The 27,814-nt window shown below is 44.5% G+C and overlaps 1 protein-coding gene across 1 annotated transcript in view; it reads left to right on the top strand.

Moving 5' to 3' along the window:
- LOC126481123 (discoidin domain-containing receptor tyrosine kinase B-like) overlaps positions 1-27,814 on the top strand; it is a 255,085-nt gene that overhangs the window by 46,915 nt on the left and 180,356 nt on the right. Inside the window, exon 3 of the mRNA XM_050104660.1 lies at positions 27,148-27,379. Coding sequence (XP_049960617.1) covers positions 27,148-27,379 — 232 coding nt within the window. The remainder of the gene's footprint in view (positions 1-27,147; positions 27,380-27,814) is intronic.

The following is a 27,814-nucleotide window of genomic DNA, read 5'->3' as shown; positions in this document are numbered from 1 at the left end:
TGATATCAAATTGCATCGTAGCTTACATGAATATTGGTATAGTATTTGTTGTGTTATTAAATTTCCTGTACACTTAAAAGTAAAGTAAACGTCAATGACGGATTATGCGTTAGGCTTGTTCTGGCTGCTGACTGCTGCCTACAAGTCAGTACGAGGAGCGACCTACGATCGTGGAACGTGCAGCCACCATATGACCAGACATTCTAGTCGTTACTGCCATTAGATGAGTCCTGATGGTGCCAATGCTTTCTTATTCATGTGGCATCTCATTTGGCCACAGAAGGACTGGGTGAACTCCCCACAGACTCCCCCTAGTTCAGAAATAATACAAGGAGGTACCGGCGACCCACCTGGTGTCCATCGGCACTTTAGCCAGCTATGAAGCCTTCAGCTATGAAAGAGGACCTATATATTTATATGGTACTCAAACATGTATTACGTAACATAAATATTAATTGCAATGGTATCTGCGAACGATTCTGGAGAAGTCCTATTTATAAACTACAACTGAAACTGTCATCAGGCCTTGAAGAGTAAACCTTGGTGACGAATCGCTGCGTTATCTTCAAACAACGGTGTCACTGCATGTAGCATTGAGTTTCCTGTGTTCAGGAAAGCACTGTCCCCATCATTGTCGACTTTTCCTGACCTTGTAGCTGTATCTCATTCACAAAGCCACTCAACTGTCCTCCAGATGCTTAGTGCCCTCCATTTCAATCCTCCCGTTGAGATGTAGCTGCGTTTACTATTTTGGCGTAGTGTGCGAATCCCCATCAGTCGATTCTAAAATCCACAACTGCTGTGGCTATAGTTATTTTTTGGCCTTGATTTGTCCAAGGTCGCCGATCTACGGCTTCATACATCGTTTGAGGCTATTTTAATGAGAAACAGGAATTTCGCGTGGTGTTTATCATTCAATTCTAAATAATAAAAACAGACCGAACGAGATGGCGGAGTGGCTGGCACACTGGACTCACATTCGGGAGGACGACGGTTCAATCCCATGTCCGGCTATCTTGATTTAGTTTTTCCGTGATTTCCCTAAATCGCTCCAGGCGAATTCCGGGACGGTTCCTTCGAAAGGACACGGCCGCCTTCCTTCCCCGTCCTTTCCTAATCCGAATAGACCGATGACCTCGCTGTCTGGTCTCCTCCCCCAAAACAATCCTACCTAATAAAAACAGATGGCGCCAATACAGTTTGTCATCGTCAGTCTTACCACCGTCCATTTAGTAGACCTGATGAAGCACAGTAGACCTGAAAATGCTTCTGCTGCCATTCTGCTAATACAGACATTGTCTGATCAGAAGTGTCTGGACACCTATTAGTGGAAATTAATATCAGGGGTGTGTCCGCCATTTGATTTATACACGACTTGTCTTGAACTCTGCTGGGGATATTTTTAAGGCTGTGTCTGAATGTCTGTAGAAGAAGGCAGTCCATTCCTCGTCAAGAGCTAAAACCAGAGAAGTTAGCGACGTCGGATGCTTAGGTCTGGAACGATGTTGTAACTCATCCGATTGGGTTCAAGTAGGACTTTGGGTTGGCCACTCTATTTCATTTACGTTATTGCCCAAAAACTACTGCATCACTGAAGCTGCTTTATGAGAGGGTGCATTTTTAAGCTTGTACAGTCACTGTCTTCGATCGGTCCCTTTGGTTTACGCAGTAAACACGGTTGTAAAATGTGTACTTATGCTAAGAATTTAGCGTTTTCTTACGGACCATGAAAAACACATCCATACCGTCACACCACCTCCTCTGCTTTTCACTGTTAGCGCTACAAATGACAGCAGGTGGCGTTCGCCAGGCATTCGGCAAACCTAAACACTTCCATCGGATTGTCACAGGGTACAGCGTGATTCATCACTCGAAACAGTTCGTATCCAGTCGTGCAGTACACATTGTCGTTAGACTTTCCACCATCTCAATCATCGGCTATAATTATCTACAGAAATGTGTGGCTTATGAAGAACCGCTCGACCATAGTAACCAACTCCCTTTAACTCCCTATGAACTGTCATTTTTTATGCTATCTCTACTACGGGTAGTATTCTATAACTGAAGAGTGGTTGCTCCAGCGGATTTCACGCGATTTTTTTTTTAAACTAGTGGTTGTTCCTCCGTGTTTCGACTTCACAATCACGTCACCAACAGTCGACTTGACCGGATTTCGAACGTCTGGAATATCCTTGAGGGACTTGTTACTCGGATGACATCCAATGAGTACCTCCTGTTCCAAATCCCTGAGCTCTCCTGCCTGACCCATTTTGCTGCTATTGCTTCCCCCTGGCAACACAATACTACCCGCCTCCTTTTACAGTGACGGGCATGCGTCACGCGACATCTACTGGTCAGTTCCGCATTACAAATGGGTGTACAGATAATTTTCATTTGGTTTCATACACCCATCACATTCGACCGTTGCGGGTACACGTTTTTCACACTATGTGAAATCTACATTTTAACATATTTGTACTCTCAAGCTCAAACTGTATTTTACAGCCACTATGTTGGTAACACGAGCGATTCATTTCTATATGTATTTTTGATGCTTATAGTTATTATTTTAATGCAAACTGATTGCTGTTATTGTGCATGGCACATGACTCGTGCACACAAGGTGTGTGGAAGAGCGGGTAAACTTGTACCACCATATTAACAGTATTTGGATTCAGACTGCTGGGAATTACGTTTCCACATGTCGCAACTTATCGTTGTAGAGCGAGATTTAATATTCCACTTAAATAGCCGCACCCTTGAATTTAGTGTTGTACAGTTCCGTTACCTTACTTATAACTCTAGCGTCTTCTCGTTCTTTTTTTTTTTCAGAATACATGGCATTGCCAAAATGTCGTGATTGCAACAGTAATAAATATTTCTAATAGCCTCAGGTGGAGTGACTACTTTCACTGTAGCCCGTTGTATCTTGGGGAGTAGAGGCGATGCCGACTTCCAATAAATGTTAGTAATGCCAGTGTATCAGACCTTCCTCCTCGCAACGGTTGCGCCAAACAGTATTCTGTGCAGCAGTCTTTTAGGAACGACGGTTTTAAGCCGTGTTACATTTCACTTTACCGGCTGTCCTTCTTTTTGTACTAGAATTATTCATGCAGTTGCAGGTCCTTCAAAGGCTCTACTTACGGTTCCTTTGAAAATAACGCCCGATGTAGGCAGGAAGGGTTGATGCTTGATGCGGCGCACAGTGCGTATGTTAAGTGGCCTGCTCCCTCCGCACCATTCTTCACCCCGTAGTAACCAGCGGGCTGGGCGGTATTTGGTTCTTCCGCTCCCTGCAGCCTCTTCTTCTGCCGCTAAGGAAAAATGTGACCAGTACGTGGCGGTAATAGTTGTTAGAAAATCGTATATTGTACATGCCCTTTTATCATACACACTTACTCGACACTATTGTGCCATAATCTTTCATACACCGATGACCGGAATATCATGAGCACATTTTTTATGCAAAATAATACAGTTAAAAACACATTCAGTCGTCCATATTTTGAATGCAATTTATTTACGCGACTACTTTCGTCGTTTCACTACGTCATCTTCAAACCCCTTGACCAACATGTAAGAGGAATCCAACCACACATGCCGTCGAAATAGGGGTTAGCATTAAATTACTATTATTCGTAAAATCTGTTTTCAACGATGACTTCCTTCATCAGTTGGTTTCAGTTGGTGGATGACGGTCTCGGTCTCCAACCGATAATTTATTTTTCTTCTGGAACCTTCTAAAATGTCCAAAGTTTTCCCGTACGCAGGAGAAAAACAAACTGCAGATGGAAACCCGTGGCCAAAACTACCATCCACCAAGGCAACAGAGCATCACATTCATGGGTGGCAGGGCCTGTCTAAGCAGCAGCTTGCTCCGTTTCTCCACTGACGATATGTCCCAACTCGTAGTTTATTCTTCTTCTGCAACCTTCTAAAATATCCGATGTTTTCCCGTATGCAAGAGAAAAACAAACTGATGATGGAAACCTGTGTCCAAAACTGACATCCACCAAGGCGGGAGAGCATCACATTCATGGGAGGCAGGGCCTGTCTGAGCAGCAGCTAGCTTCGTCTCTCCACTGACGATCGAAGCACTCAGTCGTAATCACTAACTGACAAGCAACATAGCGAGGCGTTCCGCTTACGGTCCGTCAGTGTACAATGTCACTTTTGCTGCCGAAGAGGTACTCCAGTGGCAGGTGACGGCGCTTTGAACTACGACACTCTGTAGCATCGTTGGATGAAGTTTCTAGACACGGGTTCCTATTCTAGATTTCTTTCTCAAGACCGCCTGTACAAGCCGTCGTAGCAAACTTTCTGGGATACTCTGTATGTAAGTGATGTAATGGATAATGAGGGAAGCTCCATTATGCTGCCGGCCACTGTGGCCGAGCGGTTCTAGGCGCTTCAGTCTGGAACCGCGTAGCTGCTACGGTCGCAGGTTCGAATCCTGCCCCGGGCGTGGATGTGTGTTTAAGTAGTTCTAAGTCTAGGGGACTGATGACCTCAGATGTTAAGTCCCATCGTGCTTAGAGCCATTAGCACCATTCTTTACATGATACTGTTTGCAGATGATGTGATTTCCGCAAGGCGGAGAATGGATGAATGGTACGGGGACTCACATTGATCCTCATCGCAAATAAATGTTGCATATTGCGCAAACATAGGAAAAGAAACACAGTACAAATTGCTGGAAACAGCAGTAACTATTCAGAGTGAACTCAAGTGGAATGGCTGCATGAAAATAAAAACAGTAGGAAAAGTGGATGCCAGACTGATATTCATGGAAGAAATCTTACGATGTGTAATTCATCCATGAATGAAGTGGCAGAAAAACACTTGTTCGAGCGATTATTGCGTACTGCTCATCATGTTTAACTAAAGTCATTCTTCCCACGCAACATTCGCGAATGGGAAAGGGAAGGAGAGGAATCAGACAGAGGTACCAGTACCCTCTGCCACACACTGTATGATGGCTCGCGGAGTGTGGGTGTATGTTTAGATGTAGATGTAAGCTGGTAGCCGAGCAGATATGCTTGATATACAGTGGAGTGGCAGGCCCACCAGCCAGACCAAAGAAATCCTGCGTTAGGTGCACTAAAATGTTATCTAATAGACAGCTGATAATTGACTTTATGACTGATCAAGCTCTAAATATTATACGCGCCACCACGAGGGGCGTCAAGAAACAGCCGGAATTATTTATTTAGTGGAAAATACTGATCACTTTATTCAAATTCCATTTCAGACGTTCAAAGTAATCTCCCTTGCACACAATACAACTATTCCAGCGTTCAGTCTATTGTTCAAAACACTCCCTGAAGCCCCTTCTGATAGACCGTTGAGTACACCTGAAATTTGAGTGTTTAGCTCTCGATTACTCTGAAAATAACGGCCACGTAGGTCTTTTATCACTGCAGGAAATAAGTGAAACTTACACGCCGCTAGGTCCGGTGAATAAGGTGGACTTGGTGTCACCTCAGTGCCTAATACAGTGACAATTTCTTGAGTCTTGATGGCGCGATGAGCCGATGCGTTATCCTGATGAAGGAGCCATCACATTTCACCAAGATGTCTCTTTCTGTTGTAATTTTCCCTCTTAATGGCCATTTCAATACGTCACAATAGTAATTCGTAGTACCAGTACATTGCTCATCCACGACGTGATCGTACATAGTGTCTTGCTTAGCGAAGAAGACAAGATGAGTGACTACTGCACTTGGCTGAACGTTGGCCCTTTTGGGTCCTGGGCTTGAAGGGCAGTTCCTTTGGTCACCGTCCTGTTCTGTCTCTGGGTCATAATGACCAAACCAGGATTCGTTCCATGTGATGACGTTGTCCAAAAAATCTGGATCCCACTGAAACCTTCCCTTCCATTGTCGACACGTCATCACACGGTGAGCCTTCTGTTCGTCACTAATCTCATGAGGCACACTCTTTGCCGCAACTTTTGTATAACATTCAACATTTCGTGCAATGTCTTCAGCTGATCTGTACGATGTATTCATAAACTCTTTGTTAACTATAAACGATGGTCTGCCCGCAACATGACATCAGTTGTGTTTAAATTGGTTTCAGTCTTCGAAGTTGATGGCCATCCTGGGTGCGGAGCATCCCCAAGCTCATTTTCACCCTCCTTAAATCGTTTATTGCACTCAAAAACTTGTAATTTCCCAATGGCTTGCTCCCTGTAGGCTTTCTGCAACATTTCCAATGTCTTCGACACAGTTTAGTCAAGAAGAACGCAAAATCTAACTGACGTGTGTTGCTGCAATTTGAGATACATCTTGAGTACAGTAAACACGCGCACAGGCTTTCTCTGCTTTCCTCCAACTGCGTACCGCCAGGCGACTGACGCGTATGGAATATCGTCTCCGATCAAAAAAATTATTCTAGTTATTTTTTGACACTCGTTCGTATTCACACGATTGTCGTGGAAAATCTCGGATATTGTAAAGTGTTTCAAGGGGCATAAGGAAAATGCTTACCGACCAAAACAAAAAGGAATAGACCTCAAGCAAAGAAGCGATTTCTTTTGTTTTTTTAAATCACTCTCGACGGGATTGGGATGAATTACTTTCCGTCGCTGTTACGACCGGCGGGTGGTGGATATAAGAGATAAGCGAAGTGTTAAAACAACAGTCAATGCAGTGACTAACCTATGGCCGAAGTAATTTAGGCTACCTTCTTACTTCGAACCAAAAAATGATTGCTATCGTGTACTGGACTGGAGAAGGGTTACTGTATGTTGATTTCATGGAGTGTAGATGAAAACTTTCACCTTATGTGTACTGCGAAACGCATATCAAATTGAGACGTGCCACTAAAATCGACGGTGTGGAAATCTGTTTCTAGACGAGTGACCACGCGCCACCGAACGTAAAGAGGATAATATTCAGAACTTCGATTGGGAACTTATCGAGCACCCACCCTATCTAGCGACTATACCTCACGTTACACTTCAAACGACGGGTTGGCGGAAAACGATTTGAAGGTGACGAGGAACACAAACCCACTGTGCCCGAATGATTAAATTCACAGAGGGATTGGAGAAACTGTTGCCACGTCAAGAAAAGCACTTGGAAGTAAACAGAGGGTACATGGAAAACTGAAGTAGGTGTTTTGGAAACTAAAACCACCAATTAAAACTTTTTCTGCGAATACAGTTTTTATTGAAGGCACAGCCGTTATTTATCTAAAACATTTCGTGTTGAAACGTGAGTGAGAAACGTCGCATGAACATTGAAGCGAGGAGTGTTCTTAGTATTAATGAGAGACTAGTTGACTAGTTGACACGTGCGACTAAGTCGCCAACAGGTAATATAGTGGAGAAACAAATAAATGTAAGTGTTTATTAATGAAAGGTACTATATTTTCAGTAGTAGTAACAAATATTAGCGCCACCGAAAAAAGTCGAGATATATATATATATATATATATATATATATATATATATATATATAAAATACTGTACACAACACAGTTAATTGCAATGCACATAAAAATCCGATACTCTTTGACAGATTAATTTTACTTTGTAATACTTATTTATTTCATAAAACTTCTCTGGAAGCAATGTTAGCAGTTACGAAGAGATCATTGTTTACTTTTTGGCTGTATGTGCCTTTATTACAGAAATAAATATCACTGAATGCTCGAATTCGTGAAAAGTCGCATATAACTGTGCATGTGAAGAAACAGTTAAATGTTAAATACAGACCTGTCCTTTGAAGCGTTTGACCTTATGCTTTATTGATGGTCGCAGCGATGGATACTTTTATTGGGAATTGTTGTCTTATGATTTGGAAACGCATGGATGGATGAGAAAATGTGATGTTAATATGGGGTATGACCACAAGTTTTATCGGGGTCAGTGAATTTAGCAGGGACAATGCTCTCGGCTAAGTGAGTTACCACTAATCTGGCAGCAGGAATTAATCCCTGATTAGCATTAAGATTTCTAATTAGTATAACAATTGCGTCGTATAAATTGTTTCCCAACTCCGCTTTATGCCAGGTCACCATATCTCCCGCATTACTCATCTAAAAGTAATGACGTGGTGGCTGAATCGTCAGTAAGCTCCTTTACTCTCTGGGAGAGCAGTGGACGCATATTAGGTCCATATTACCACCACTGACTGTTTGCACTTCATTGTGTTTAGGGAAAAGGCGGGCAGAACAACATTTTTCCGGAAGCTTATGCAGTTGTGTACTTGTACTCATAGTTCGAACGACGTTAAGTTATTAAGTTAGTGAAACAGAGTTGTTGTCTTGTATTAGTTGTTGACGTTGAGCAGTGACTCTGTTTCGTCTGCGATAGGACTGAGCTTCTCTATCTTGCTGAAGTCGAAGTCTTCTTTGTTAGTCACTTTGTCTGGCATTTCTTCCTCTGCGGTCTGTGACGCGTTCCAATGACGTGGAACGCCAACTGTCTCGTATTTGTGGCCCGTAGCTTCTTGAAAGCCTGAAATATAGAAAGAAAAAATTATCATACGAACGACAGATTTTGCTTTCATGTAATTAGTCATTTTTTAAGAAAAATTAACATGAAATAAATATTCCAGGCACTAAATGTTTGTCTTACGTCTGCTGGTGATGCAGATTGTGGGTGTTGAGGTTAGGAGAAGTGTAACGTAATGTTGCGAACGATGTAAAGCAATGTCGAATTAAAAGTCAAATAAATTAAATTATAAAGGCAAACGGTACTTATCTGTGATGGTAAACGCTGATTTAATTCAGATCATCCGCACAGTACACGAAGGTAGTCAACAACTCCAACTGCTGTTGTGCATAACAGTAAAATTAGATTGTCAGTAGATGGCGCTTTCTAAATTCCTTACACCGACGTGTATGACCGAAATCGTGTGACACACTAGGCTTGCGTAAGGAATCTTCACAACTGCAACAGCTGCCGTGCGTCTTAGTTAAACAGACTGTCAGTTGGTTTCAAAATCACTGGCAACTGAAGACAATTTTATTTTATTTTATTGATAAACCATTTTTTTGTTAGAGTTGTCTTTCCATTTGAATATTGTTTGTTGTATTTTCACGTCGTCAGCAGCGCGACAACCTCTTTTATTGTACACTCCTGGAAATGGAAAAAAGAACACATTGACACCGGTGTGTCAGACCCACCATACTTGCTCCGGACACTGCGAGAGGGCTGTACAAGCAATGATCACACGCACGGCACAGCGGACACGCCAGGAACCGCGGTGTTGGCCGTCGAATGGCGCTAGCTGCGCAGCATTTGTGCACCGCCGCCGTCAGTGTCAGCCAGTTTGCCGTGGCATACGGAGCTCCATCGCAGTCTTTAACACTGGTAGCATGCCGCGACAGCGTGGACGTGAACCATATGTGCAGTTGACGGACTTTGAGCGAGGGCGTATAGTGGGCATGCGGGTGGCCGGGTGGACGTACCGCCGAATTGCTCAACACGTGGGGCGTGAAGTCTACACAGTACATCGATGTTGTCGCCAGTGGTCGGCGGAAGGTGCACGTGCCCGTAGACCAGGGACCGGACCGCAGCGACGCACGGATGCACGCCAAGACCGTAGGATCCTACGCAGTGCCGTAGGGGACCGCACCGCCACTTCCCAGCAAATTAGGGACACTGTTGCTCCTGGGGTATCGGCGAGGACCATTCGCAACCGTCTCCATGAAGCTGGGCTACGGTCCCGCACACCGTTAGGCCGTCTTCCGCTCACGCCCCAACATCGTGCAGCCCGCCTCCAGTGGTGTCGGACAGGCGTGAATGGAGGGACGAATGGAGACGTGTCGTCTTCAGCGATGAGAGTCGCTTCTGCCTTGGTGCCAATGATGGTCGTATGCGTGTTTGGCGCCGTGCAGGTGAGCGCCACAATCAGGACTGCATACGACCGAGGCACACAGGGCCAACACCCGGCATCATGGTGTGGGGAGCGATCTCCTACACTGGCCGTACACCACTGGTGATCGTCGAGGGGACACTGAATAGTGCACGGTGCATCCAAACCGTCATCGAACCCATCGTTCTACCATTCCTAGACCGGCAAGGGAACTTGCTGTTCCAACAGGACAATGCACGTCCGCATGTATCCCGTGCCACCCAACGTGCTCTAGAAGGTGTAAGTCAACTACCCTGGCCAGCAAGATCTCCGGATCTGTCCCCCATTGAGCATGTTTGCGACTGGATGAAGCGTCGTCTCACGCGGTCTGCACGTCCAGCACGAACGCTGGTCCAACTGAGGCGCCAGGTGGAAATGGCATGGCAAGCCGTTCCACAGGACTACATCCAGCATCTCTACGATCGTCTCCATGGGAGAATAGCAGCCTGCATTGCTGCGAAAGGTGGATATACACTGTACTAGTGCCGACATTGTGCATGCTCTGTTGCCTGTGTCTATGTGCCTGTGGTTCTGTCAGTGTGATCATGTGATGTATCTGACCCCAGGAATGTGTCAATAAAGTTTCCCCTTCCTGGGACAATGAATTCACGGTGTTCTTATTTCAATTTCCAGGAGTGTACAATAATGTTTCCAGTTCAGATGCTGTGTTACTGAAGGAAAGTGCAAAGTAAGCGGACTGATAAGAAATGAGGTTGTTCTCGGCAGGAGCGCCGGAGGAAGTTCTCAGAAAATAACACACATGGAGACCAGCATAGGCAAAAGCTATAGGCCAAATAGAGACTGGAATAAATCCGACAGTTAATTTTGGATGCATGGTGTATGTTGACACAATAGAAAGTGATGACAGGCAACATCCAACCAGACGGAAATCATTACTGTGGTCTATCGTCAAATACCTAATTGAGTGTGTGGTTACTGTATTTCTGTTATACCTTGTGGAGGTTGTTTGTCAGAGGAAGACGTGAGAAACAGTCACACTGGGCGTTGTGAAGGAACCATTCCAGCATTCACAAGCGATGGGAAAAGGTAATAATGGGAAACCTATGATCAGATCCACTCCTCTCCTTAAAAAGTACAGCAGTCATCCGTGCGAAGAGAAGTTTGTAGATTATAGTCATTTAAGAAACTCCCGTTTCTCTAACCACTTTACAACTTGATTTTCTCAGGTACATGAAGTACTAGCTACCTGTCCTGGCTTCGCTCGAGTAGCACTGAATATCTAAAGTTGGATAGCTTGTCTGATGACGACATACACAACACCTCCTCGTGACTAAGTCAATCCTTCTATTTGTGTCAAAACCCCTTCAGCAGTTCATCGGATCAATTTTCACATACAGACACAAAAAGACGGCGAGTGACTTTAATTTATAACATGTATAGATTGTCAGAGATTGAAGTTGCTTTACCTGCACATAAAAATCAAATCTATATCTAACCGGGGACAGAATCCCAAACCCTATGTATTTTTAGCTTGAGCCTACCCGTACAACTAACATATGCCACGGAACATTGATCATATCGGACGAAAAATGTGTTGTCCTCGTTGGGGAGCATACAGAATTCCGTTCTGCGGGAGGCATTTGCTACGTGTCCAATCGTATGTAATCGCTTGTAATTAATTGTTAAGCTGAAGAGGATTACAAAAATAATTACCTACTGTTGTTTCTCATTATGGGAGCATTGCAGCTTGATAGCTACACTGAAACAAAGAGAAAAGGAAATAAGAGGTGATATGCAAAATATTTCTGCACTTGATTTAAAATGAAATCATCGTACTCTCGTTCGTCAGTGGATATTCACTGTTTCCCTACTGACCCGTAGGTTTAAGCTACTTGTAGTAGCGAAAGTTACAAAACCGCTCAGCCACTTAACACACGAAGGAAAGTACACTACTGGCCATTAAAAGAGCTACACCACGAAGATGACGTGCTATAGACGCGAAATTTAACCGACGGGAAGAAGATGCTGTGATGTGCAAATGAGTAGCTTTTCAGAGCATTCACACAAGGTTGGCGCCGGTGGCGACACCGAAAACGTGCTGACATGAGGAAAGTTTCCAACCGATTTCTCATACTCAAACAATAGTTCACCGGCGTTGCCTGGTGAAACGTTGTTGTGATGCCTCGTGTAAGGAGGGGAAAAGCGCACCACCACGTTTCCGACTTTGATACATGTCGGATTGTAGCCTATCGAGATTGTGGTTTATCGTATCGGGACATTACTGCTCGCGTTGGTCGAGATCCAATGACTGTTAGCAAAATATGGAATCGGTGGATTCAGGAGGGTAATACGGAACGCCGTGCTGGATCCCAAAGGTCTCGTATCACTAGCAGTCGAGATTACAGGTATCTTATCCGCATGGCTGCAACGGATCGTGCAACCACGTCTCGATCCCTGAGTCAACAGATGGGGGCGTTAGCAAGACAACAACCATCTGCACGAACAGTTCGACGACGTTTGCAGCAGCATGGACTATTAGCTCGGAGACGATGGCTGCGGTTACCCTTGACGCTGCATCACAGACAGGAGCGCCTGCAATGGTTTACTCAACGACGAACCTGGGTGCACGAATGGCAAAACGTCATTTTTTCGGATGAATCCAGGTTCTGTTTTCAGCATCGCGGTTAACGCACATTGGAAGCGTGTATTCGTCATCGCCATACTGGCGTATCATCCGGCTTGATGGTATGGGGTGCCATTGGTTACACGTCTCGGTCACCTCTTGTTCGCATTGACGGCACTTTGAACAGTGGACGTTACATTTCAGATGTGTTACGACCCGTGGCTCTACCCTTCATTCGATCCCTGCGAAACCCTACATTTCAACAGGATGATGCACGACCGCATGTTGCAGGTTCTGTACGGGCCTTTCTGGATAGAGAAAATGTTCGACTGCTCCCCTGTCCAGCACATTCTCCAGATCTCTCACCAATTGAAAACGTCTGGTCAATGGTGGCCGAGCAACTGGCTCGTCACGATACGCCAGTCACTACTTTTGATGAACTGTGGTATCGTGTTGAAGCTGGATGGGCAGCTGTACCAGTACACGTCATCCAAGCTCTGTTTGACTCAATGTCCAGGCGTATCAGGCCGTTATTACGGCCAGAGGTGCTTGTTCTGGGTTCTGATTTCTCAGGATCTGTGCACCCAAACTGCGTGAAAATGTAATCACATATCACTTCTTGTATAATATATTTGTCCAATGAATACCCGTTTATCATCTGCATTTCTTCTTGGTGTAGCAGTTTTAATGGCCAGTAGTGTAATAAAGAGTAGGCTATAAAATAACTATGAAAGCGTCAATTTTGTTTCAAGGCGAAATATAAAAGTACGAGTAATACACATTTAGATATCGAATATAGCTATGTCGAGACCACGGTATTAAAAATGTTGTACTCAACTGAATGATACAGACGTAGCCGGTAACTGAAAGGAATTTAACCAAAGTACGCCTATTAGATTCAGTCATGTGCTCCGAATTAAAGTCGTCTCACAGAAAGCGGTTCATTTAATATAAAGGAGGGTAACTCAAGGTAAGGTTCAGATTAAACCCTGAGTTTCTCATGTCCACCGCTTTGGAGAGCTGTTAAAGGTCTCTTTTTTGGAGTTTCCAGTCCGTTCTCAGCCTGCAAATGCACGTAGGGCATAGCACCCGTGGAAAGTGCGTGCATTTGGATCCTTAGAACGGACTGTAAACGCCGAAGAAGCGACCATTAACAGCGGTTGACTGGAGTGGACACTACAGGGTTAATGCAGGTACTGAGAATCGGCTGTATCGTGAGCTTAACCAGTGCAGTATTTATTCCCTAAGCTTATACAGTAGGGTTTCCCGACAACACCACCTCCTTTCTTGAGGGATAGCCTCTGAATTTCTCTGTGCAAACCTTTTATACTTTCTGTGTGCCTTTGTCGGCATTTTCATATTTCTGCAATGGCTGTTATCATGTCTGTTTTCATAGGACACCAAACATGAGCACAGTAACCCAAAATAATTTCTTTAACATATGTATTGCTATTTCCAAGAATCCTCCCAATAATAACAAAGTCTTCCATTCATCTTAACTGCTGCTCGTTTCGATTTCTTTTGTAATATCACGCCTAGGCTTTAATATGCGTGACCTGTTACAGAAATTTATCATCACTCAGAGAAAGGTGCCTGATGTTTCAATGAAGCTTTCCTTTTCAGAAAATTAACTTGGAGCAATCAGGGGAACAGGTAATTGTCAATACGTCCTAATGATGGTCGCACTACCGTCATGTACATGAAGCATTCGTTATTTTGCATACTGTAATATCAATGAAAGATAACACCATGGCAATTCGATTCAAATGAGACATAATTTTACAATTCAGACACACTTCACACATACCAAATTAATATTTTCCCACATTGACGTAATTAACTTTACCACAGTTAATTTCCTCCATGTAGTTTAGAAACTAATTAGTGCAGTGGAGGTTTTACTAATTTTTGGATTGACGACAACTTTAGTTTTTTCAGCAATGTATCATAGAGGGTGTTGGGAGTATAGTTACAGATATTGTGATAATTGCTACCTTAACATACCGCAAACACATCAACTTGATGTTGTGTGCATGGTCATAACTGCCCCGTTATGTGGATTATGCCTGTCAGTATAGACTGTCCAGGTTTGCATTCAAGCGTTCACACTTCAATACCTGACCTCCTGCCTAGGGGAAAACAGGTAAAAACGGTTTACTTGTGCCACACATACCCTGAGGTATGCACCAACCTGAAGACATATTACAATTATTACTCTGCAAATGAAGTAAATTCTGATGCAATGTCCTTCAATACATTGTCACCTGCCATCAAAAGAAATATCTTCACTTACACCCGTAACATCCTGTATGTGCAGACAAGAAAACGGGCATCAAAGTATTTGCACCAAATGTCACTGAAGTTTAAAATCTACAGCAGGTCTCTTCATAAAACTGTTCAATTTTCATTCTTATAGCTTTTTCATCTGACAAGGTTGTAAGCTGTCATCTCAACACGCCACGCGATCCATGTCATGGCACCTAGTACTAACTACACAGAATAGCCAAAGAAACTGATACAAATGCCTAATATCGTGTAGGACCCCGAGAGCTCGCACAAGAACGGCAACACGACGTCGCATGGGCTCGACTAATGTCTGAAGTAGTGCTGGAGGGAACTAACCCCATGAATCCTGCGGGGCTGTCCAGAAATCCGTGAGAGTACGAGGAGGTGGATGTCCTCTGAACAGCACATTGCAAGGCATGCTCGATAATGTTCATGTCTAGTGAGTTTGGCGGCCAGCGGAAGTGTTTAAACTCAAAAGAATGACCTGAAGTTACTCTGTAGCAACTGTGGACGAACGTGGTGTCGCACTGCCCTCTGAAATTGACCAAGTCTGTCGGAATGCAGAGTGGACATGAATGGATGCAGGTGATCAGACAGGATGGTTACGTACATATCACCTGTCAGAGTCGTATCTAGACATATCAGGGGTCCCATATCACTCCAACTGCGCATGCCCCACGCAATAACAGAGCCTCCACCAGCTTGAACAGTCCCCTACTGACATGCAGGGTCCATGGATTCATGAGGTTTTTTCCATACGTGTGCACGCCCATCCGCTCGATACAATTTGAAACGAGACTTGTGTCAGCAGGCAACATGTTTACAGTCATCAACAGCCAAATATCCGTGTTGACGGGCGCAGGCGAGACGTAAAGCTTTGTGTCGTGCTGTCATCAAGGGCACATGAAAGGGCCTTCGGTTCCGAAAGCCCAAATCGATGGTGTTTGGTTGAATGGTTCGCACGCTGACACTTGGCGATGGCCTAGCACTGAAATCTGCAGCAATTTATAGGGGAGGGTTGTAGTTCTGTCACGTTGAACGATTCTCTTCAGCCGTCATTAGTCCTGTTCTGGCCCTGATTTAGGTTTTCCGTGATTTCCCTAAATCGTTTCAGGCAAATGCCGGGATGGTTCCTTTGAAAGGACACGGCCGATTTCCTTCCGCAACCCGAGCTTGCGCTCCGTCTCTAATGACCTCGCTGTCGACGGGACGTTAATCACTAATCTCCTCCTCCTCCTCCTGTTCTGGCAGGATATTTTTCCGGCCGCGGCGATGTCGGAGATATGTCGTCTTACCGGATTCCATGATATTCATGGTATACTCGTGAAATGGTCGTACCGGTCCCCATTTCATCGCTACCTTGGAGATGCTGTGTCCCACCGCGCAGATCATAAAACCACGTTCAAACTCACATAAATCTTGATAACCTGCCACTGTAGCAGCAGTAACCGATCTAACAACTGCGCCGGACACTTAGTGTCTTATATAGGCGTTGCCGACCGCATGGCCGTATTCTGCCTGTTTACATACCTCTGTATTTGAATACGCATGCCTATACCAGTTTCTTGGCGCTTCAGTACATTTCCCTAAAGCCGCCCATTAACTCCCATTCCAGGTTTTTTTGAGCCGTGGCAATTTGAATCAATAAACATCACTTCGTTAAAAATCAACTTTTGAGTAAAATGATTGCAGCAGGCTTAGTTGACTCAAGTGTAACACTGTATGTTGAGAACGTATCTGAACAGATTTTTCGGTGTACCATAAAAGCTGCGTACGAGTATGTCCTGCAAATCGTGTGACTAGTACTCCCAACGGCGCAGCAATTTTTTTCCCTGAGTTAATTTACTATAGAAAATTAAAGACCGAACTTTCTTCCTTCCTTCTTCGTCCACCCCCACGCCCCCCTCTCCGCTCCTCTTCAACCCCGTCACGGTCTCTCTCTTACACTCTATCTTCCCAAGTGCTCTCCACATCATTGCGGCTACTGTAGGTGAAGGGTGCTTCTGTCGAATCGTGATTCCGTTTGTTAATCACTGCACTAATTCGCCGAAGTACTTTTCTTCCCATTTGGATCATTGTCTGGCTCATACGTCTCTTCCTGGACCTTGGAACCCATTCTTGCAGCTCGTGTCCCCGACATATCAGATGACAAGCTGTATAACGTAGTTTCTGTGATGAATACGTGTAGATGTGGTGTTGAGTTATTTCTCAAACGGCACCGCGATTCCCGTGGTGACGTACAGAAGGCAGCTGAAGAGAGTGTTGGGAGGGGAGAGGCGGGGATTGGTACGGCAGGCAGTGTTTCTCCTCGGTGCCTCCAACAGCTGTCAATGTCAGTGTTATTGGCTGCCCGAAAAATATTGCTTTGCCAGTGGAGTTCGTTGTCTGTCACGCTGTCTTAGGTTTCCGTGTTCGCCGTATAGTCTCCCGCTTTCTTTTATTGTATACTTAAAGGAGTAGTGCCAAATAGGAATGTTCCTAAGAAACGTGCTTGCAGACATTACGGCTGCATTGTAAGTACGAAATAGAAGGAGCATACATTACCATTGACGATCTATTGTCTGGATAGAACTAGATGTGCCTCGCCACAAAGGAACGAATTTCAGCCTTAATAAACAAACTGCTTTTCTGGATCACTTTGAATTTTGGTGCTACTGTATCGCAACTCGTGAAACAAACTATTTACACAGCAATAATTGGTAACATGGCCACACAAATCAAGAATTCAACGGATGTTAGTCCCGAAGGATCTAAAAGGATCGTTAACTGTAACAAGACGTCCTAGGTGAGTCAACATTTGCAGTATGCATAATACATGAGTTGTAAATACTGATAATAATAGTAATAGATACGGTAATAAATACATCGAATTCAAGGAGTTTTGTGTCTTGTTAACGTTAATTTCCTCGTTCCGTTCTTGTCGAATGTGAGAAATAATATCAAACAGAAATGTGTGACGCATTCACTGAAGGAACCAGTGTGGAAAAGATGGTGACTGGCCAGAGGAAGAACTAGAAATAAAAGTGTAAGATTAGCAGATGAGGTGAAACGAAGGTAATAGAAATGAGAAAAACATGTTTAGTTTTGGCAATGTGAGAAAGGTAGTGACTCGCTGCTGGATGGAAAGAAGACAGAAAAGTCTGAGAAGGAAAACTAGGCCGATGGTCAGGAGACGAAACTTCAGTATTCTTTTGAAAGCGTAGTAGTTATGGATAAAACGGACACTACGTGTTAGTTTGTTCCAGACATGTATCGCTGAAATACTGAAAGGGATGGCGAAAAATTTAGTGTTATGTATAGGCACCACCAAAATACGGTACGTATCTGGCACTGCAGTTACCCGCTGATGCTAGTTATTTGATATGATGACAGTTAGAGGGACTCCAGTGTCTAAGAAACTGAGGAGGAAAGCAGAGCGTGAGAGAGTCACATTACCTGTCAGTTCCCATCCACCCTACATGAGCATGAATGGAACTGACGTAACCGAACATCCAAATATTATACTCGAAACTGAGGCAATGATTCATAGCTAGTTCAAATTGTCTGGAATTCTGACTATTTGTGCAGTGTATAACAATATCACAGTAGTAAACATCTGAGAGTATTACATACGAGGGACACTAAATGATTGAAGAGACGAGCTGATGTAGAAATTGAGCAATTTGTAGGAGCAGTTTTGTACTTTGATGACCTTACATTGGCATCACTGGGATGAGCTGCGAACAGCTAACGTATAAAAATTGTTTTGTTTATAACCTCAGAATTACATTTAACGACGGAATGTCCGACTGAAGTTTCCACATTAGTGGAACAACCCTCAGTGATACCTTTTTTTGCTTTCTGAAGGTTAAACACCAGCTAAAACCTTTTCTCGGAAGAATATGAGGAAAGCTGTATGAACCGCGAAATTTATTATGTTTCCAAAAATTGTCGAACCTCAGTGACTTACTTAGTCTTTTTGGATGTCCAAATTATCTTCTCCTGTGAGTCCGCACCTCGTGCTCGTGCGTTAGCGTTCTCGCTTCCCGCGCCCGGGTTCCCGGGTTCGATTCCCGGCGGGGTCAGGGATTTTCTCTGCCTCGTGATGACTGGGTGTTGTGTGATGTCCTTAGGTCAGTTAGGTTTAAGTAGTTCTAAGTTCTAGGGGACTTATGACCATAGATGTTGAGTCCCATAGTGCTCAGAGCCATTTGAACCATTCTCTTGTGATTATTTTGAAGATCAGCATACAATAAACTGTGCCTACTGCCACATGCTGATGACCAAAGTGAAGACAGCAAGGACAAAAAGACTTGGCGGATCTGAAAGAAAAGGGGTGACACTGCTACACGACAATGCTCGCCCTCACACTGCCCAAATGTTTTGGAAGCTGCTACTTCATCAACCCTATCTTCCAGGTTTGGCTCTCTCGGATTTTCATTTATTTGGTCGACTCAGAGGGACATTACGAGGAAAAAGAATCAGCAACAACGAGGAGGGAAAGAATTTGTGGGAAAGTGGCATAATTACATATATATTTGCACCTTGAGTGGACGTAAGTAAGGGCGATGCATCACAAAGTATTTTTGTTGTACTTATCTTGTAATTTGCCTGAGTTGGGTAGCTGGTGATTCCTTCTAATTAAAACTCCAGATCATACAATGTGCGGAGGTTTATTTGTTGATGATAACATTTTCCCAAAGTCATTGCAGAATACATCAAACTTCACATATAGTCTCTTTGACAATCCAACAGCTGAAAGACTGACTTACTGACCGGAAAGACTTGACTACAAAGTGATCACCTAGGCGAACTGACGCTGCATTGCCGCGTTTGCTTATAAATATTCCAGACAATGAGTGTTCATTATTTCAATAATTACACCATCGTGAAATTAATAGTTACAATTAAAAGTTACAAATATACAAAAGATTGACAATCAGATAACTTACAGCATAAAATATTAGTTCATTACAGATGAGTTTTAGGTTAGAAATTGTACAATTGAAGATTGAAAATTAAATATGTTTTTTTTTGTTTACAATAATACGTTTCATTAATTTAATAAATACAAATCGATTATCGATCGGAAAATATTGCTAACATTTACGTAATATATACACAAGTTGTTTAACCTCTTTAATGGCTCATAACTTTGAAATATGCATGCAAACGTAATTAATGGAGTTAATTACATGTGCTAACAATGATCAATTAATTATTTTAGTAATGGTGTTAATTCTGGTTTACAAATTTGGGTTTGGAATTACATATCACTTGATATTACGTGAATTTAAATTTGGTTCTTGCTTTTTGATCGATTTCCAAAATGAACTTTCGAGATCTAATTGCAGTTAATTAACGGAAGTAATAACGATGCTAACATTTATAACTACTTCTAATCAAATGAATTACATAGTGATTATTATAGATCGGAGTAAATGTTGATGGTTCATAGTGATTATTATGTTACATATTTACGTATTATTTAATTATTCGTAAATTTTGTTTAAATATCATTCATAGTATTATATAGTACATTACATAACAGGAAAAGGTGCCATAGTGGCATGATTTTTATTGTTTGTGTAACAGAAAGTAGCGATACCCGGCTACAAATTCCGGGTATCGAACATTATAGTAATGTAGTAATGCCGGGTGGGGGGGGGGGGGTGGTATGTTACAAAGTGCGTTTTAAAATGTTGAACATTTCAGGCCGGCCGGTGTGGCTGAGCGGTTCTAGGTACTTTAGTCTGGATCCGCGGGACCGCTACGGTCGCAGGTTCGAATCCTGCCTCGGGCATGGATGTGTGTGATGTCCTTAGGTTAGTTAGGTTTAAGTAGTTCTAAGGTCTAGGGGAATGATAACCTCAGACGTTAAGTCCCATAGTGCTCAGAGCCATTTTTGAACATTTCGGGGATCCTGTACAAAGGTGACTTAACTGCATTCCTGGAAATGTTTGGATAACGGCGTGTATTTTTCTGCTCTACTAAGTCACTCACTGTTGCATTCCTGTCGCACCCACTGTCCTGAGCAGCGGACAGCACTCATCTGACGGACGGGTCACCACCGACAATGCTAGAGCTCCCACAGGTGAGAAAATATTGGCGACGAGCATTCATTCCACCACCAGACCTCGAATGGGAAACTACCGGACCCAGCGCACCATCATATCCTCGCTTTAGTGAACTCTGCTTACGTCGAATTCAGAATCTCGGAATGTACCAACGTTAATTGTCAGACCGTGAGAACTAGCCTCTGTAGGGGGAACGTTATGTGTTGTCTGCGACGCAAACCGCTCACTGCAGGGCTTGTAAACAGCACAAACAGCGGGAACGACACAGAGTGGGACAGGAGGGGCCGATGGCCTGGCGAGGAGGCGGCGCTCCGTGCGCCAGGAATACAACGTGGCGTGACGGTGAAAAATTAGCTGGCCTTTCTGCAATTACTTGCTGGAACGGCTGCTTAATCAAATTCTGTGGGGTCACGCGACGGCGCGGCGGCTGGCCCGCAGCCAGCACGGCGCCGCTCTTCCGGCCGGGGCCGGCCTGAGAAAAAGTCGCCGGTCGCCGCGGCGCGCTGCCTGGCTTATGCGGGGCAGGCACGGAACCCCACCGGCCGCGGGTTCATTCGCTCCTGCTGCCGCGACACTGTGCGGCCGGCCAAACCTCCGCTCCGGATTACATTACTCATTGTAGTAACTGTACAGTGCCTTTTATTGGTTATTGATTTCTCGCAAATTCATTTCTCCCAGTTACAGTTATATCACATAAAGACACGATTAGGAGGTATATACAGGGTGGTCCATTGATCGTGACCTGGCCAAATATCTCACCAAATAAGCGTCAAACGAAAAAACTACAAAGAACGAAACTCGTCTAGCTTGAAGGGGCAAACCAGATGGCGCTATAGTTGATCCGCTAGATGGCGCTGCCATACGTCACACGGATATCATCTGCGCTTTTTCTTAAATAGCAAACCCATATTTTTATTACATATTCGTGTAGTACGTAAACATATATGAATGTTTTAGCTGGACCACTTTTTTCGCTTTCTGATAGATGGCGCTGTGACGGCCGGAGTGGCCGAGCGGTTCCAGGCGCTACAGTCTAGAACCGAGGGACCGCTACGGTCGCAGGTTCGAGTCCCGCCTCGGGCATGGATGTGTGTGACGTCCTTAGGTTAGACCTCAAAAGTTAAGTCGCATAGTCCTCAGAGCCATTTGAACCATTTTAGATGGCGCTGTAATAACCACAAACGTGTAAGTACGTGGTATCACGTAACATTCCGCCAGTGCGGACGGTATTTGCTTCGTGATACGTTACCCGTGTTGAAATGGACCGTTTACCAATTGCGGAAAAGGTCGATATTGTGATGATGTATGACTATTGTGATCAAAATGCCGAACGGCGTGTGCTTTGTATGCTGCTCGGCATCCTGAACGACATCATCCAAGTATCCGGACGTACGCCGGATAGTTACGTTATTTAATGAAACACGAAGTCTTCAGCCGCATGTGAAACAACCACGACCTGCAACAAATGATGATGCCCAAGTAGGTGTTACAGCGGCTGTCGCGGCTAATCCGCACTTCAGTAGCAGACAAATTGTGCGAGAATCGGGAATCTCAAAAACGTCGGTGTTGAGAATGCTACATCAACATCGATTGCATCCGTACCATATTTCTATGCACCAGGAATTGCATGGCGACGACTTTGAACGTCGTGTACAGTTCTGCCACTGGGCACAAGAGAAATTACGGGACGATGACATATTATCTTCGCGCGTTCTATTTAGCGTCGAAGCGTCATTCACCAACAGCGGTAACGTAAACCGACATAATATGCAGTATTGGGGAACGGAAAATCCACGATGGCTGCGACAAGTGGAACATCAGCGACCTTGGTGGGTTGATGTATGGTGCGGCATTATGGGAGGAAGGATAATTGGCCCCCATTTTATCGACGGCAATCTAAATGGTGCAATGTATGCTGATTTCCTACGTAATTTTCTACCGATGTTGCTACAAAATGTTTCACTGCATGACAGAATGGCGACGTACTTCCAACATGATGGATGTCCGGCACATAGCTCGCGTGCGTTTGAAGGGGAATTGAATAGCATATTTCATGACAGGTGGATTGGTCGTCGAAGCACCATGGCCCACAGGTTCACCGGATCTGACGTCCCCGGGTTTCCTTCTGTGAGGAAAGTTTAAGGATATTTGCTATCGTGATCCACCGACAACGCCTGACATGCGTCACCGTATTGTCAATGCATGTGCGAACATTACGGAAGGGGAACTACTCTCTGTTGAGAGGAATGTCGTTACACGTATTGCCAGATGCATAGAGGTTGACGGACATCATTTTGAGCATTTATTGCATTAATGTGGTATCTACAGGTAATAACGCTGTAGCAGCATGCGTTCTCAGGAATGATAAGTTTGCAAAGGCTAATGTAGTACACTGGAACAACCAAAATAAAATTTTCAAACGTACCTACGTTCTGTATTTTAATTTAAAAATCCTACCTGTTACCAACTGTTCGTCTGAAATTGTGAGCCATATGTTTGTGACTGTTACAACACCATCTATCACAAAGAGAAAAATGTGGTCCAACTAAAACATTCATATTTATTTACGTACTACACGAATATGTAATAAAAATGGGGGTTCCTATTTTAAAAAATGCAGTTGATATCCGTTTGACCTATGGCAGCATTACCTAGCGGGCCAACCATAGCGCCGTTTGGTTTCCCCCTTCAAGCTAGACAAGTTTTGTTGCTTGTTGTTTTTCCGTTTGACGCTTATTTAGTGAGATATTTGGCCCGGTCACGATCAATGGACCACCCTGTATACGATGACTAAACGTTCCCTCACAGCTATCCAAGGTGAGAGGCGACGACTATCATTGTGTAAGACTAGAGCACACTGCGGCATATTGAGGTACGATGCGAACTCAGTCCCGATGCGACGTACTGAGGTACTGAGATTGAAAGATTGAAACAGCTCGGTCGTCGTCGTCAGCGGCGGCGGCCTATATGCACGCGTTATCAGCGTGTAGCCTCAGGGCGTGTCTTGGTCTTCTCTAGTCATAGGCACGCCTAGTTCAGCGCCTGCTATGCAATGTTTCCTAGTGCTGACCGGTGTGCTGGCGAAGGCGTACGCCAGTACAATGCCTGTCCTGAAAACCTGCTTGAAATTGCCGTTGCTTTCATAAATTTCTTTATGAACTACTTAATCAGAACTCGAATCTCGATTTCTTCCGTCTTCATTAATCAACGGGAACAACAACAACAGACGTCCGCACTCAAAAAGGGTGCCTTTTTTTGTGCGTGAACCTCGTTGTGGCAGCGCTGACGTCTGGTGATGATAAAGCGAACTTTTCAAAGTGGTCTCGAGCCTCAACCGCACCGGGGGTGTTTACTGTACATACTGCTTTGCGATGTTCCTTTGAAGTAAATACATTGGCGCACCGCAAAATTGTATTACGTTTCACTGTAGCCTAACATACAGGGGATAGGCAAAATAAAGTGAACCCCTATACTTACATGGGGATGGTTTATTAATAACGGGTTGGACCCCCATTTGGCCGTAACACAGCTGCGATTCTTCTTGGAATACTGGCATATAATGATTGTATAGTCTTCAGCTGAATGTTATGCCGCTCTTCGATCAGAACCTCTTTTAACTGCTGTAGTGGGGAGGGAGGTGGAAATCTGCTCCGGAGTCTGCGCTCAAATACTGCCCACAAGGTTCGACACTGTTCAAGTCCGCTGTCTGTACTGGCCAGGCGAGACGCTGCGGTTCAGTTGCATACACCTCATACCATTATTTTACTGTCCTGGCTGTGTAAATGAATGCATTGTCGTCCTGAAATTCGGCATCATTGTTGAGGAACAACATTTGAATCATGGGATGCATCTGAACACTAAAATGTTCACATAATTGTTGGCTGTATACGGCCTTTGTGAATAATGGTGGGCTCAGCAGAGTACCATGAGATGGCTGCCCAAACCGTCACACTTCTACCTCCATACTTAACCGCTGGAATGAAGCAATTACGACTGTAGGCTGCTTTTGGAGTTCTCCTGACGTAAACCCAGCCCGATGTTGGAAATAACGAAAAATGACTCGTCAGACCATACAACGGGTTTCCACCGATCAGCCGTCCAGGATTTATGATCCTGACACCATCCTTTACCCTTCTCTGTGTCGTTTGTCGTCACTAATGTTTCGATATAACAGCTCGTCCATCAGTATTCTCCTTATGAAATTCTCGGCGGACAGTGGCGATAGATACGGCGTCTCGTAGATGGCTATTGAGCTCTGCAGTCACTTCAGCTGCCGTAAAAAAAAATTTCAAATGTGTGTGAAATCTTATGGGACTTAACTGATAATGTCATCAGTCCCTAAGCTTACACACTACTTAACCTAAATTATCCTAAGGACAGACACACACACCCATGCCCAAGGGAGGACTCGAACCTCCGCCGGGATCAGCCGCAGAGTCCATGACTGCAGCCCCTTAGACCGCCCGGGTAATCCCTTAGCTGCCGTAGTTTTGTGTTGTTTCGACCCAATTCGTCTTTGCGCACTACAATCTCTGCCACTTAGTTTTGATTTGCGCCCACTATTACGCTTACACGATGACGTCTTTCCAGCTAATCGGGCCCCCAAAATGCCCTCTTTGTAACTCAGTTAGTGATACGTGCTACCAACCGGACACAATAGGAAGGACCAGGCACCTTTGCTTTTTCTTTTATCACTCGTTTATTACATCATAGAAATACACATTTTAAGACAAAATTTAACTACATGAAATATTGCTCCCCGTAAAGGTTAACATATGTAGTGACAAAACTTAATTCTTTTAAGGGTTTCTGCTGGCAACAATTTTAAGGAGGCAATGTAAGGTTTATATCAATTTAGCGTGATTGAATCACGACACAGACACTTTAACAATTTCGGCAACAAGTAAATAGCGTGAATTTGTACTCACAGTAACCAACTAATCAACAGCCTTGCCATTGAATAAGTAGGAGGCCATTTGGAACGAATTAGCAACACCCAGCAACTAGGGGAGCTAATACCAACAGTCTTTAAATGTCTTGCTCCCCATTATATAAACAAACTTACAGTAATTAAATGAATAACAGAACAAACACACTACGCTCCATTCAAACTCTTCAGTGGAAGCCAAGCCAAAATGAAGATTCCATTAACTGACTAGCACTGACGTCACACTAAAGCTCATCTCTGTGTTCCCAGACACACATGGGGCAAACTTACACTAGACAAGATTTGAAGGGAGCACATCAGTAAAATCGGCAGTGGAGCTAACTCGTGCCACTGAAAATTAAGGTACTAGACCGGGGCACAAGGTGGTATACAATGAGGTTGCCTTAGTGCTATACTGCGCTCCAAAATATTAATTCAAACGGCCAATTCAAATTTAAGTACACATAAACCAGCATTAATTAACGAGGAGTGACACCAGGTCGCTCGAAGGGATGATAACACTTAATTGAAAAGACGAATGCTGGAGGCGGCAGTAACATCAAACACCTTCCCGCTATACAAGTAAACATTTAACCAAGTACAAGGAAGGAACCCCAAAGAGAAAACTCAAATAAAACCGCCAAAAGATTTTAAAGGACAGGGAACCCCGACTATTTAAATTATAAGAATTAGCTCTCCCCAAAGGCAGTGTAAACGCTAAGGCCACACTTAAGAAGCCACCGAAATTGGTTACAAAAGTCTTATACATTTGCTCCTTTTCTTTAAAAGAAACATAAGGCTGCTTAACTTCTGCTGGACGTCCGGTATTGCTCGTGTAGGATACACCAGGCAGCAACCCAAGCTAGGCGGTCGCAAGGCACGGCGAGCAAAATCAGGAGAGCAGACAGGCAGGCAGCCGACGCATATCCTCCATCCTGAACCGGCAGACCGCGTACAACCAACTCCACATATACATGATTGCTTCCCTCCTCGTACCTCGCGGCGTCTCAGCAGGTAGCCCGAGCAAACGTCAACTGCCACTCGCCCCGCGAATGCGGAAAACAACAGGGCAAGCAAAGATAAGAAACATCGAAGGATCGATAATGGAGATCCAAGAGACTGGCGCGCCAGTAACGAGCGCCACGATTCAGTTAGGTCTTTCATTGCACGTCGACCTCGGCCTCTGAATGAAAATAGGAAGTGTGCGCTACTCGTAAACAACCTGCACTGATGCCTAGTCCGTACTGAACACGCACAGTACAGTGCGACACGTGCCTTACCTGCGTTGTTGACCGCCAAACACAACCCTCCTACTGCCACTGTTCACGTTATTTTGCCTATCCCCTGTAGATCCTACATTGATTCCAAAGAAGCTTAACAAGACATCTGGTGAAGAGACTCATGGTTTACTTGTACTGTTGGCAGGGTCCGCACGGAGCGGCAGGGAGGCGCTTGGTGCCCCAAGCAGCAGGCGACGATGGAGCCCAAGGAATGGCTGGAGGTGGACCTACGGCAGGTGCACCTGGTCACCGCCACCGAGACGCAGGGCCGCTTCGGTAACGGCCAGGGCCAGGAGTTCGCCGAGGCGTACATGCTGGAGTACTGGCGCCCCAAGCTGGGCAAGTGGGTCCGCTACCGCGACTCCAAGGGCCGGGAGGTGCGTACACAACACCCCTGTCCTCAACGGGCTCTCTGAATAGCCTGTCCACCCAATAAAATGTTCTGATTCTGGTCCTAAATTATAACAGGGCACAATGAGTTTCGGCTTGAGGATGAAGATGGTTTGCAAAACAATGGTGCCGTGTTCCATTGAGCTTCCCAATATTGGCGAAACGAGCCAGTTTCTTCGTAAAGGGTACATGATATATGATCTTTGAATAGGTATCCACACGAGAAAAACCACATCCCAAGAGAGAACAGTAGTATGTAAGCGGTACACATGCGTCAAAGGCCACGATATCTTGGTAGATGGTTGTTGCAGTGTCTGTGTGTTTATGGGTTGCATTTTTTCATATGACTTGTCAAGCCAATGGCAGCACAGCATCTCTTGCCGCAATTGTCACAAGTGTATCTGGTTGCTGAGGCAGGAGCA

The sequence above is a fragment of the Schistocerca serialis genome, chromosome 5, assembly GCF_023864345.2.
Source record: "Schistocerca serialis cubense isolate TAMUIC-IGC-003099 chromosome 5, iqSchSeri2.2, whole genome shotgun sequence".
Taxonomy (NCBI): domain Eukaryota; kingdom Metazoa; phylum Arthropoda; class Insecta; order Orthoptera; family Acrididae; genus Schistocerca; species Schistocerca serialis.
This window is presented reverse-complemented; position numbering and strand designations above follow the sequence as displayed.